Source organism: Dermacentor variabilis, chromosome 10 (genome assembly GCF_050947875.1).
Source record: "Dermacentor variabilis isolate Ectoservices chromosome 10, ASM5094787v1, whole genome shotgun sequence".
Classification (NCBI taxonomy): domain Eukaryota; kingdom Metazoa; phylum Arthropoda; class Arachnida; order Ixodida; family Ixodidae; genus Dermacentor; species Dermacentor variabilis.
The window spans coordinates 25408590-25422308 of record NC_134577.1 but is presented as its reverse complement, the minus strand read 5'-3'; the positions used below and the strand labels follow the sequence as shown (position 1 = coordinate 25422308).

General features: G+C 48.4%; 1 protein-coding gene and 1 long non-coding RNA gene across 9 annotated transcripts in view; one reads left to right on the top strand and one right to left on the bottom strand.

The window, feature by feature from the left end:
- LOC142560183 (uncharacterized) overlaps nucleotides 1-13719 on the top strand; it is a 58609-nt gene that overhangs the window by 39678 nt on the left and 5212 nt on the right. The window contains exon 4 of one of the 4 annotated variants that reach the window (XR_012823312.1): nucleotides 6189-6256. The exons of the other annotated variants lie outside the window; for them this stretch is intronic. This is a non-coding gene — a long non-coding RNA (uncharacterized LOC142560183). The remainder of the gene's footprint in view (nucleotides 1-6188; nucleotides 6257-13719) is intronic. 4 annotated transcript variants of the gene reach the window in all.
- Nucleotides 1-13719, bottom strand: part of LOC142560182 (microtubule-associated serine/threonine-protein kinase 2-like) — a 47773-nt gene that overhangs the window by 30267 nt on the left and 3787 nt on the right. For all 5 annotated transcript variants that reach the window (XM_075672085.1, XM_075672087.1, XM_075672086.1 and 2 more), the window contains 6 exons: nucleotides 11417-11620; nucleotides 8338-8499; nucleotides 5658-5749; nucleotides 4497-4662; nucleotides 3898-4070; nucleotides 2095-2165 (listed from right to left, as the gene is read on the bottom strand). In XM_075672085.1, coding sequence (XP_075528200.1) covers nucleotides 2095-2165; nucleotides 3898-4070; nucleotides 4497-4662; nucleotides 5658-5749; nucleotides 8338-8499; nucleotides 11417-11620 — 868 coding nt within the window. The remainder of the gene's footprint in view (nucleotides 1-2094; nucleotides 2166-3897; nucleotides 4071-4496; nucleotides 4663-5657; nucleotides 5750-8337; nucleotides 8500-11416; nucleotides 11621-13719) is intronic.

Genomic DNA, 13719 nt, shown 5'->3' with positions numbered 1-13719 from the left:
GACTTGCCTGCCGCTGCCGACACAACAGTTTCTTTAATAAACAATTTTAAAACACATGAATGTGAATGGTTATATTGCGCTCAGTTTTAACACACGACATTAAGGAAGGACTGGACGTGGACGGACGTAGCGCAATCCGTCCGTCCTGTCCTTCCTTAATATCGTGTGTGTAAAACTGAGCGCAATATAACCATGAACGTTCACCAACTATCCCCCTCCATTGCTTTACTACATGAATGTGAGTTGAAAACTATAAAGTGGTCACGATTGTAGGTCACAAATCTTAGAGTAGCATTGCTTTAAAAGGAAGCATTACCAAACTCTTCTAAAAAATATACCACATGTTAAAGCGCAGCCCTTAGGCGCCCGTTCCTGCGTTGAACGTCGGCTTCCCACGGCGTAACCGAGCGAACGAGCAGAGCGAAAGCTGAAAGCGAACCCGGAGCGCAGCGGGGGATGAAAGACGGCGAAAGCGAAGTGAGCGCGAGTAGGAAAGCGGAGGAGGAGGGTATGGCGAAAGCGAGAAATAGTAGTGCCGCACAAGACGGACTCTGCAGCTACAACCGCTACGAGATGGCTCCAGAGTAGCGCGCTGTCGTCTGTTCATCGATGACTCCATCGATAAGGCACGCGGCGACCGCGTCCACCGGTAACATATATGACAACGAAACGCTGCATGAGCGGATGCCTGTCTGCAGCGGCTGCTGTGAATCGCGCCTATGCCTCACCCACGCGCTGCCTCTCGCGATCTCCAGATTGGCGAGGCAGTCGCGCCACACTTCGCTCCGTTTGCAACGTGCCGCACGAGACAGATTGTCAGCGCCAGCCAATATATCTCGAAATGAAATCGCGTATAGAGCTGCGCTGAAGTTTTTCATTAGGTAGTATCGTAATCGTCGGTGAAATTTTTTTTTTTGTAAATATCCTTGACCCACTAGCACTTCAATGGCCTTTGGACTAGGGTACACCTGCCGGAAGGCATACACGCCGCGTGGCACGCGACAGAGCATTATCTGCTTTTCGGTGAAGGTGTCTTGCAGAAGAGCAGATATGCGAAGTCTTTTATGAGCCTAGAGGGGCAGCCTTGTGCGCAGCTCTCCAACGGCAAAACTTTACGAAACACAATTATTTACAAATTTAGTGTTTACACAAAACTGATACTTAGCACCGACACAATTTGACGATAAGCAATATTTTTTTTAACGTCTTGTCAGTTTCAGCTCAAAGAAGCAGTGTCATGCGCTTTGCTGCGTTACTTAATGAAAACATAAATATGACTGTGCCGTAACGTCTCTAAGCGACGAAATTCGTTTTTATGAGGAGTCCTTCAGAGTAAAATAAAGGTGTTTGCTTCAAAGAACTTTCGTTCGACCGTGTGTCAGTAGTATAGCACTGTAGTAACGGGTCAGTTATGGTAAAATTCAAGATCATGTGTCTACAACTAAGACGAACGCGAAATGCGTTTCTGAACAGTAACGACGGCGTAGGTGATAACTTCCGTTTATTTTATTCAGGGAATGCTGGGTAGTTGTAGCAAAAGCCTTCGTCATCTTGACTGGCAAACATATCATTTACCAAAGACCAATACTCCAAGAACAAACTTAGTGTGGCGAAAGTCCTTTTGGGTCTTACCATTAGCTACGCCTGTCACCTCCATAAAAAACGAAGTGCATCATCATCCACTTAGTTTTTGAAGGTCAGCTCAGCGCAGAGCAAATGACTTTCCGATAGATGTTCAATGAATGCTCTGAGCCAACCGAAAACCGCCCTATAGGCCTGCAACTTATCGCTCCATCTAAATCTCCGTCGCCCTCGACTGCGTTGCCCTTCCCTTGGCACTCATATTTCTCAACTCTAACAGGCCGCTGTTTATCTCTCCGACGCATGACAGAAACGTCCCAACTTCACTTCCTAATGCAGGCTAGAATATCACCTAACCACGTCTGATCTGCAGTCTACACGGCGATCTTCCTATCGCTCACGGTTTAAGCTTATCGCTTTCCTTCACATCTCTCGCTGCGCGAATAATGATAAATGAATCAAAATTCGTTAGCATTCGAAGGTGCTTTGAAGGCGTCGAACGTGGTCACTCACAATGGCCGTGGCAGACCTTGGTCGTGTCGAAGTCGATTACCTTCACCCTGCCGCCGGGCATTATGAGCATGCTGCCGGACGGTGCGCCGTGGAGGCACCAGAGGAACCGGGAAAGGAAGAGCGAGTAAAATGAGTCGGTATGCACAAAGAAAACAGCTAAGCGAACTTAGGATGCACAAGCAATGAACATGCAATGAACAAAAATGCAGAGATTTTCTTTCAAGACACACATCAACTCTTGCCTTCTCTGTAAGTAGTTTCAATGATACCTTTTCGTGAGTCGATACGTTCGCCACCCTGCACTGCTGTTGGCCACCCGATCCCCCCCCCCCCTTCACGACTGTGCTTATGGCAACGTGTTCGCAGTTAACAGCTAATACCTACTTTATTATTGTTCTTTGCGTGTTTCCTTGCTTTATAATTGCTAGCTGCAAGCTCCTTCTTGCTGTTTAGGACACCACTCCGAGTTCATATTGGCAAATATTAAGTTAGTAATATTAAGCACAATAAATGTCGTCATAGAGAATATTTTTTTTTAAAGCGCGTCTGGAGTAATAGCGATTTATAGGATTCTCCGCACGCTCTATAGACTCTGGTGAAATGATCCTTTAAAGGGTCCCTCACCAGACGGCGTCGGAAATTTCCGTTATGGACTATAGAAGTGGTGAAGTGCCGTCCAGGGAGCGTTTTACCGCAAAACTGCTAAAAAAAAGACGGTTTAGTAGCAGCCGATATATATAATAAATAGCGATATGTTGTGGGACAGTGCTACGAGGACGCAGTATCGGCAGTAGAGGCTCTTCCCCTTTGCTTCAACTAGCACCCTCAAGCGGCATTACACTCGTGCCTTCTCCAGTATATAGGAGACTGGGTGGGAGAAAGCTGGCAAAGCGCCGTGCGTGTGACTTCATCTCGCTGGCAGGGCGAGTGGCTCCTTCTAAATGTGACCTTCCTTTTTGTGTTGCCGTCGTTCTCCGTGCAGATTAAAAGTATGCGTCAATTCCGACTCGCTCAGGCAGAGCGGGACACAAACTTTTGGTTGCATTTTCAGGCGATTTCGCGACGTAGGTCAATGTAATAACTTGCAGACACGATCGTCACCGCGTAATCCATGCACTGTGCTTTGTTTTCCATGCCGAAACCTGGTAAGGGGAGAGGCTTTAAAAGGCCGCTAAAAGCATCAGAAATTGGTGTTGGGCTGCTGAGCACAAGGTCGCGGGATCGAATCCCGGCCACGGCGGCCGCATTTCGATGGGGGCGAAATGCGAAAACACCCGTGTACTTAGATTTAGGTGCACGTTAAAGAACTCCAGGTGGTCGAAATTTTCGGAGTCCTCCACTACGGCGTGCCTCATGATCAGAGAGTGGTTTTGGCACGTTAAACCCCATAATTAGAAAGCATCAGAAATCTCACGCACAAGAAATCTCGCTGTACATATTTGCTGCGCAGACGTAATGTGCATTTTATTCGGAACCCCCGTGCACATAGAGAGCTATACCTAAACCTAAATTTACCTAAACTGCAGGGAAGCCGCGGATATGCGTATTTCTCGACAAACGTCGCGGCAAGTGCTACATGAGTGTCCGCGTTTGAACAAATTAAGTGTACAGTCAAACCGCGTCACAACAAAACGGGATATAACAAGCTATGCGAAATTCCCCTGACATTCACAGTGCAGTACACGCAATAATGAATATAACGAATTCTGGCTCCCCCTTCAATTTCGTTATAACGAGGTTTCACTGTATTACTGCGCGTGCGGTCGCTATGATATAGCAGTATACGCGTCATGCATCGCTCACTTGGAAACCTTGATGTCCCTGTGGAGGAATCCGTGCAGGTGCATATGCTCGATGGCGAGGATGAGTTGCGCCATGATTATCTGCACGGCGTCAATCTTCAGGTACTCGGCCTTGGTCACCACACGCTGCAGGTCCAGACCCGGTATGAACTCCATTATGGTCACGTAGGCCTCCTGTCGGTCATACGCGCGTACACGTTGCATAATGCCTCCTTGTATAATGGGCGATGAAGAAGCAGACACTACTGTAATAAGCACTGAGAGTTAAAAATCCAGCTCTTTGTTGGGGCGACCTTGTGCCCAGAATTACAGGCAACGCTGAGGTCACAACTGCAGCAGCAAGCACGGTTATCGAACCTGGTTTTCGTGGGACAAACGCCGTCCGCTATTTATGCATCACTATTCGTAAAGTCGAACGATTCTTTAACAGTACCGCGCGGGCGGCGACTGGCCGACCGGTACGTCATCGCCTTCTAACCGACGAGATCAGCAAGAGTGCAGCGCATGCGCACCAAGTTCACTGGAAGCTGTTATCTCCAAGAAGCCGAGGAGTTTGCACGGGGTTAATCGTGCCAGGAGGATATAACACACACTGCGCACCTTGACGCAGTAGCAAGAGTAGTACTTGACGAGGAACGGGTTGCGGATGACCGAGGCGACCACCTTGTCCATGGCAGCCTGCTTGTGGCGCGAGAAGCGGTCCATGTTGACCAGCTTCAGCGAGGCCTCGAAGCCCACGGGCTTGTACCGCGCCAGGTACACAGCGCTGCGTTGAAAGCGTGAGGTGCAGGCACGGCACGAGGCAGCCGTTAACTAAACCTATGACCTCTCTCTTCACACACGCGCACGCACACACCATATCGCGTCAAAAGCTTTGTGGCTGCAGGTGGAGCCTTCTCAGCGAGGCTAGCCAGCGTTAACCCACACAGCCGAGAAGCGTGATGTGGCGATCACAGACTAACCTTACTCTGTCTCTTTTTCCCCCTTTTCTTGCGGATTCAAACTTCCAGGCTAACTAGGAACCCTGCCAGAAAGCAGAGGCTCACGCAAAGGCATATGAAAAAGTAAGAAGAAATTATAGGCGTCGCAGTTTTGGTACAGTGAAGAGAAACAATCACTTTATATTGATAAAGTATTCATTTACAACTCCACCTTCGATAGTTTCAGATGATAGGTCGATTACTAGAACAGAAAACCAAGGTCAAACTTGAATTTTCTAAAAGAGACCCCATCACCGGTATACGCCATTGTGACATTAGATTACAGCGCATTTTGTCGTATCGAGGCCTCGTTGTGCTTGGAACTCAACACTTGCTACGTTCAGTCTTTAGTCCTTTTGCAAACCAATGTAGTCCAGCTTTGACAGTAAATAATCAGCTATACGCTCGAGAAGACTCCATCAAATTCCGTGACGTCACGGCGAGCTAGTGCGGGAACGTTCCGGTGGTGTCGCCACTCGCCTTTCATTTTTTGTTCCGCTTCTGGCTTAATCAAGGCTCCTCCCCGCAAGAGTGGCCTTGTCACTGTAGCATCTCAATCGGCTAATACAGCTAAACAGAGACCCCGCTGCCTGGTGTAAGGTCACTATAGATTCTGACTGTTTCATTTCAATGTAACATACCTCGTCAAATTCGGTGCTGTGGATACAGAGCAAAACGATTCATCTCTATTCCCGTGTATTTAGGCGGGAGACGCCGCGGTAACGCTTCCTCACAATCGCGCTGGATGTGCGTGTACCCATGTGTGCAGGCAAAAACGCACCCAAAGCCGCCGGCGCCGAGCATCCTGACGTTCTCGAAGTCGCGTATCTTCGGTATGTACGTCGCAAACGGGAGCGTCTTGGGCAGGTTCAGCTGCACGAGTCAGACAACACGGCGCGTGCGCAAGGTTAGAGCGTGTCATACGTACGCCATCGTACCTTCGTCATGGCGAAGCTCGATGTCTCATTTCGTGGGTACAGAACCTGTGCATTATACTACGCAGGGGAGGATAACTATACGCATGATCTGGTAATTAAAAAAAAAATTATCAAGGACGACTTCCTGTGGCAATGGCAAAAGAGCTACAGGGGCGGAGCCTACGTAGCCTGCATTACTGCGCCAAGTATAGTACACTTTAAAAAGAAGTTACAGCCTTTGAACTGAACAAGGGTGTTAAATAACCACTTATACCAAAAAACGGTCTAAGGGTGTGAGTTATAGACCGATTTACACCCTTATACACTTTTACGGGCGTAATTATTTTAAAGTGTATACGGCAAAGTTTGACTGCGCTTTCGGTTTCTTTGAACAGATACTGGCGTGTGATTCCACGTGCAACGGTATCTGGTCTGCCAAAGCGCGAAAGAGAAAAGCAGGAATGTAAGTCAAGCTTTACACTTAGTCGGGTATTGGGTAAACAAGGTGTTTCAGTTTTCTTTTTTCCAGTGTAAACTAACGCCAATGGGAATGTGGGAGCACTCTTAGTTGCGCTTTGCCTCCATAGTTTTCCCTTCGTTGCCACGGAAAGTTGCCCGCGAGTTTACTGTCACCATCAAAATCGGTACAATGAGAAGCGTGACAGAGCGATAAAAGCACATGCAGGAGCGGCAAACTAATGGATACACTGAAGCAGGCTAATAGTACAAGGTAGTCGTGATAAGTACGGTATCACAATTTTACGTTGCGAAAGGAAGAGCGATGTGAATTAATTGCCAGACATTCACAGCTACGCAGCGAAATAATGGGTGTTTGGCATTCGTCGCTATTCCAACCAATTCTTACTGGGTTCAAGCGTATATGTGCAAAGGCTTCGCTTAAAAAAAAAAAGTCCGTGAGAAAAATGAAATTAGTCTCGCGTGATAAAAGTGTCCAAAAAGGCACAATTGAAACGTAAGGTGCCTTCACGTCGACAACAAGAAGTAGAAGCAATTCGCAAAACAACGGTTTACCGTTACTCTTCCTTCTTCTATGCAACACTTGTGACCAACGATGATGTCCAACTCGTAAAGTTACAGACAGCAAAAGCAAATGAAACTGAAGAAATTATCAACTGACAAAGAAAAAACGTCTTCCCAACAGCGTATGACCTCCCATAGCGGAGACGTTCATAAATACAGTCTCCGTGGTAGAAAAAAAAAAGTACGCGTTTTATGGCGCAAAACTCATGACCCCGTGGTGTAATGTCGCTACGAAGAGCTGTGCAGTTCAGTCACCCAAAAGTGTCCCTGTACCTTTTCTTGGTGGAAGCGATCCTATAGCTGCAAACACCCTAAGGGGCGCTGTGTAAATACACATCCCCCTGAGCCTCTTTTGCAGCCATCTCCGCACCTTTCCGGATGTTAAAGACACCGCAACGTAAACTGCCCGAATGGAGTTGTCCAGCTCTTCTGCCAAGTGTCACATCATCAGGAGCGTCAGGTGTGCAAGACACTTTCTGCTAAACCGATTGCTCCGTCGCACTCAAATTTCAAAGTGGTAGAATTTTGAAGCGAGTATCGTTCAATACCACGTTTTTCTGGCATTATTTACCAGTCTTGTCCGTAATAAGTCCGAACTGGGTGTTGTCTACGGCGATGACACTCAAAAAATGTTTGATTCCGTTGCAACTACAGTGTGCCTCGATGCACTCTGTAGATGGGAACACATTGAGGCACCCCAGCTGTAACAGAACAGTGGCGCCGCCTGTTCCTGCTGCGATAAAAACGCGGTGAACACCGTAGCCGTTGCACGTAGCTGAACTATTTCGTTGCAATGAAATCGCCACAGGCGACACCCAGTTTGGATTTATCGTGGACAAAGCTGTTTAATATAATGCTAGAAAACGTGGAATTTAAACCAAGCTCACTACCACATGCTACCTTTAGGCCGAAATTAAGCGGGAATTCGCCAGCGCTTTTTTAGATGGTAGAGTCGTACACATGCATCTCGCACTCTCGTGTACTCAAAACGCACTACACCGAGTCTCCTATGCAGCCAGGTGTGCGTCTTGCTTGATGTAAGAGACTCGAGTGCAAACTACTTAAGCGGAGCTTTGCGACTTCCCTAACCCGAACCTCTGTTCAAGATTCGAGGTTTATTTGTTACCTTTTTATTATACGAAATACGTACGCAATATACAAGACAGATTAAACCCATAGCCGGAGGGTATTACGAGGTCTGAAGTTAAGCATGCAAGGTAGTAATACAAACAAAAGACGTACAAGTTTTCTCGCACAGGTTACGCACATAGATGCGAGGATGCCTTTATCGCCACAAATAAATGATTTTTCTTCTTCCTTATTTGCACCTTTCTTGGTGTCAAATGTCCCCCTCCAGCGTAAACGCTGTGAAGATAGCTGTCCAACTGCTCTGTTCACCATTCTTGGTGTGAAACTCCCCACAGCCGAGTAAAGTCGAGGCAGTGTCAAGCCCCTATAGGGAGGAGATCTGCTCCCTTTGGTGCCGAGGAGGCGCGCGTGTACCTTCTCCATGCGGCCCATTAGGGAGTCGGCGATGGCGACCCAGTCAGTGACGGGCACGTCGCACATGCGTTCCAGCGAGCCGGCCAGCTCGCCCACGATGATGATCAGCTTGCGCATGTTTTCTCCCTGAGTACGCGCCACGTCAGGGTCGCGCTTGATGCACTGCGAATGTTCAGCACGAGCCGTCAGTTAACGACGAAGATTCCATTTACACGCTCTGCGCTTCACACAAACCGCGTGCTTGCAAATAGGCGAGCGTAGCGCATATAGAGTGCAAAACTTCGTCGACACACTTGCAAAGTTTTCCGCGTGTATGTCGTGAACAAAAAAAAAAAAAAAAAATCGAGCCCTCCGGATTCTTTTGTTCTCGCTCATTGCATTTCGAAGGCCTCGACTTCGGCAGCATTGATAAGCCGCGAGGTTGGGTACGAGGCTTTATTGGTCAGCTGCCTGCTCCTAAGTTCAACGCACTATGTGACGCCTGTGGTTAAAAGGATGTCTCGCATCAGCAGGTCGTGGTCGACAGGTGCGCTGGCCTACACTCCCAAGGACAAGAACATTCTCAACAAGGTGAGGCATGTGAACGCTGCAGCAAAATGATCCAGGGGCCACTCAGCACATCCCGGTGAAGTGCGACGGTATTCACCTAGTGAGGCCCGTAGGTAATGTACACATTCCAGAAGCGTCTGGATTTAACGTGGAAGGAAGGGCATCAACCGGTCAGCAGTCTAGATAAGCAAGAGACGTTTAGAGTATCGGTGGAGAAAAAAGGCAGGGAAGAGATTCATACGACCATTCATTACAGGCATAGGTAGTGAGTGGTGCAAGGTAAGTAGGGAAGTTTTAAGGAAGAGAAAAATAAGAAGACGTATACAAGAATGCTAGAATGAAAAGCATGTGAAGCGTACCTGATTAACTCGAGCAGGCTAGGTGACTATTTGTCACCGCCCCGTTTCGATGGCGAGGCCACAAAATCATCATCATCATGGTTGATCTTCTATACGCGTCACGCAAATACCAAATGAACTGGATGCTAGGATGGGTGCCGCGGTAGCTTAATTGGTAGAGCGCCGCACATGTAATGCGGCAGATGTGCATGGTTACGGCTCCTCGCTACGGCAAGCTGTCTTTTCGTCCACTTTCATTTTTCCCTTACCTTGCTTGCTTCTACCATTTCAACAAAACGTAACAATTTCCCCTATGCTTGTTCGCTTGTTTGTAACTATAACAAAGAAACCGAGCCCTTCGGATTCCCCGATCCTTCTCGCTAAATGTTTGCAAAGTATACCCTTTGTAAAAATGACCACGTCTAATAATCTTGCCTGCCGGGATGACTTGCGTCAGTGGATGGATGGATGGATGGATGGAGTGGGTAAAAAATTTATTGCAACGGCGATTCTACGGTAGCTCTGGCGGCATGCGCGCCGTCGTCGTGCTGTCCCGCTGGCGGAGCATGCGCGGCTGACGCTTGGACGGTTAGAGGATCTCCAGAGACCAATGATGTTTCCGTAGCTTTCGTTCTCAGTGTGTACGCAATCATCGGTGCAGAACTGGCAGTAGACTTCAAGCTAAGGTCATCCAATATCTCTCACTGGGCGCTAACGGCTTCCCGCAGGTCTCATCTCGTGCATGCAGCACCATCTAGGTGCCACGCTCGCAACGCCACCTGGCAACACCCTTCGTCACGTTAGCGTCGTGAGACGCCTGGTAGCTTCCTGGGCGCTGTTTATTCTGCTCAGGAGGAGTTGCCTTATACGTGCTGCGTCGAGCCAAAATGTCGCACCCGCGTATATGTTTAAAGACACCGTCCGCGTAGTACAAACGCTACGCTATAAGCCCAGCCATCGCTGTCAAAACTTCGAATTTCTAAAGCGAAGCTTGCTTTGCGAATCCTCCCGGGTTTTCCTCGCCAACGCAGCTGGGTTCTCGCTGGGTGCTCCTGCTGTCTTGCCGAGTAGCTCGCACTTAAAAATAAATCGAGTCACGTGGCCGATGGTGGGATCGAGCGTCCGCCCCCCGGCAGAGTAGCCCGATGCTCCAACCATTCAAGCCACATTCGCACGTGTACTCATACCGTGCCAACTCTGATCGCCGCATGTGTCACGTTGCGAAGCATGTGCATGGGTGCATGCGTGAGGCGCGCATTCGAGCAGGTGCGCGAAAGGGCTGCGTTTCGAGAGAGAGAGAGAGAGAAATTGTGAAAATAAAAGAGGCGTATTGGAGAGTTTTAGATTGGGGGACGCATGCGGCTTGCGTCCTCTAATCTGAAACTGTCTATTTTCTGCAACCCTTTAGGGAGTTCAGTCTTTGGCTCCTTTAGAAAATCATGTGGTCCATATTTACCGACAAAAAATTAACTAGGCCCGCACGAACGCCATCCATGCAGTCACTGCAAGTTGGTGTTGGACAGGCGGCGGCGCCCCTGCCATCTCTCTCTCTCTCTCGTCTTGCTTGTTAAGCTTCCTCTAGCGTAAAGAGTGGCGTTACCCTTTTTTTTTGGAAGTGTAATTTAGTCACAGTCCTTACTCTTTAGTGTGCCTGTAATAAGACAAGAATTCAGGCTAGTTGGTCGTCGTCCCTTGTCAGATGCTCTGCGATTTACCTATTATACGACCTTTCAAACCTGGACCGTACTGTACAACTAGTATAAATTAAAACGCTAACGAAGAAAATAACTTGTCAGATAATCCTGACACGTGTAATTACATGGAAATGCGAAAGGTAATCCGCCTATAGCCGCTTGCAATAAGCTTGGATATAGTCCCAATAGTCCCAAATTTACATCTTAAGGTGAATTATTTGAATGTTACAAATGGAGACGAATCTGAGAACGTGCAGCGCTTTCGAGCCGCTTTTCGACTCGTGAATTGGCGATTTCGACTCCTGAACCGCGGCTGTTTAACTATTGCCATTTGTCGAGCGCGTTGGTAAACAGACTTGGAAAGCATACTTCGCGCCAGCGAACGAGGACAGAAAGGGAGACGCATTGTGGTGTCGTCTCCCTTCTGTCCTTATTCGCTGGCGCGAAGTATGCTTTCCGAGTCTGTTCAACTATATATACGCGGCCGCGGCGCTTCACCAGGGTGTGCAGGCCGATGAGGTTCTCGGCCATGCTGCGGATGTCCTGGTACGTGACGACCTGCTTGTTGATCTTCAGCAGGCACTCCTGGGCGTGGAGCACAAGCTCCTCCTCGCAGAAGTGCGTCAGCGGGTCTCGCAGCAGGGACACCTTGCTCTCGCGCTTGATGAAGACCTCCAGCAGGGTGGTGCACGTCTTCGGTATCTGCGAGAGAGAGAGGTAGAGAGAGAAGGGGGGGCGGTGCACGTCTTCGGTATCAGCGAGAGCGAGGGATGGAAAGAGAGAGAGGGTGGTGCACGTCTTCGGTATCAGCGAGAGAGAGAGTGAGAGATCGAAAGTGAGAGAGAGAGGGCGGTGCACGTCTTCGGTATCAGCGAGAGAGAGAAAGAGGGCGGTGCACGTCTCTGGTATCAGCGAGAGAGGTAGAAAGAGTGGTGCACGTCTTCGGTATCAGCGAGAGAGAGAGTGAGAGATCGAAAGTGAGAGAGAGAGGGCGGTGCACGTCTTCGGTATCAGCGAGAGAGAGAAAGAGGACGGTTCACGTCTCTGGTATCAGCGAGAGAGGTAGAAAGAGTGGTGCACGTCTTCGGTATCAGCGAGAGAGAGAGTGAGAGATCGAAAGTGAGAGAGAGGGCGGTGCACGTCTTCGGTATCAGCGAGAGAGAGAAAGAGGGCGGTGCACGTCTCTGGTATCAGCGAGAGAGGTAGAAAGAGTGGTGCACGTCTTCGGTATCAGCGAGAGAGAGAGTGAGAGATCGAAAGTGAGAGAGAGAGGGCGGTGCACGTCTTCGGTATCAGCGAGAGAGAGAAAGAGGGCGGTGCACGTCTCTGGTATCAGCGAGAGAGGTAGAAAGAGTGGTGCACGTCTTCGGTATCAGCGAGAGAGAGAGTGAGAGATCGAAAGTGAGAGAGAGAGGGCGGTGCACGTCTTCGGTATCAGCGAGAGAGAGAAAGAGGGCGGTGCACGTATCTGGTATCAGCGAGAGAGGTAGAAAGAGTGGTGCACGTCTTCGGTATCTGCAAGAGCGAGAGAGGTAGAAAGAGAGAGAGGTAGAAAGAGAGAGAGAGCGCGGTGCACGTCTTCGGTATCAGCGAGAGAGAGAGAAAGAGGGCGGTGCACGTCTCTGGTATCAGCGAGAGAGAGAGGTAGAAAAAAAGAGAGTGGTGCACGTCTTCGGTATCTGTAAGAGCGAGAGAGAGGTAGAAAGAGAGAGAGAGAGAGGGTGGTGCACGTCTTCGGTATCTGCGAGACAGAGAGAGACGGGCAGTGCCGTGTCCGTTAAGAGGTCACCACAAATGCGCGTATACACGGCGTATACTGTGCTATACGAGTTTACTCCTAAGGCCTCAGTACATACACAGATTCAACGCCGCCTACAATTGCCAATAAGCAGTGCTTAATTTTAAAGAAATGTAAAACGGTGTCTTATTTAGTTCACCGTCGACACTATACATATGAACCTCGTATGACGCAATACGAGAAAAAGAAAGGAGGGTTCAATAGGCACTTTCAACACTCCTAATTATGAAAATTTTGGTACACATTGCACTTATTTTCACGAGATATAAATTTGGTGTAATGTAAGGTTCCCCTGGGAGACTGGAAAACTTAGCATAGAATGGCCATACATAATGCTTTCGAGCATTTGCTAAATACAATCCTTGCGAGGATTGTTTTGACACGCATATAACCTTGCATACTGATTGGCCGTAGTCTTTCCTACATTTTTTGATAAATCTGATTTGTATTCATAAGTGGTACTTGTACCAAGTTCTACTTGCCAGGGCAGCACGGACTAAATTTTACGCCGCTCGTAAAACTGGTTTGTAACATCCCGTAACAGTTGAATAGTTGATCTATCGGCAAAGGCCGGAAGTAACCCAAACACTTCGAACTTCCCATACATATAACCCATAAGCGTGTCCGTTCCTTTCGCTAAATATAAGCAGGGTTCGTTGTTTAGTTCACCGAGGACAACAGGAGAACCAATCTGCGAACATTTAATATATAACGCATAAAATAGGGGAGGAGGGGGTTCAGTAAATGTTTTTCACGCTTACAATTAAGCCAGGCACGTGAAAGTTTCGCCGCGAATTACTTTATTTATTTATACATAATACCCCTAAAGGTGCTTACGGCTGAGGGCCTTTGGGGGGGGGGGGGGGTATTCACCGAGGCCAACAGGAGAACCAACTATGAACTTTTAATATATAACACATAAAATGGGGAAGGGGTTGGGGTCTGGCTTCAGTAAATGATTTTCACGCTTCCAATTAAGCCAGGAAGGTGAAAGTTTCGCCAC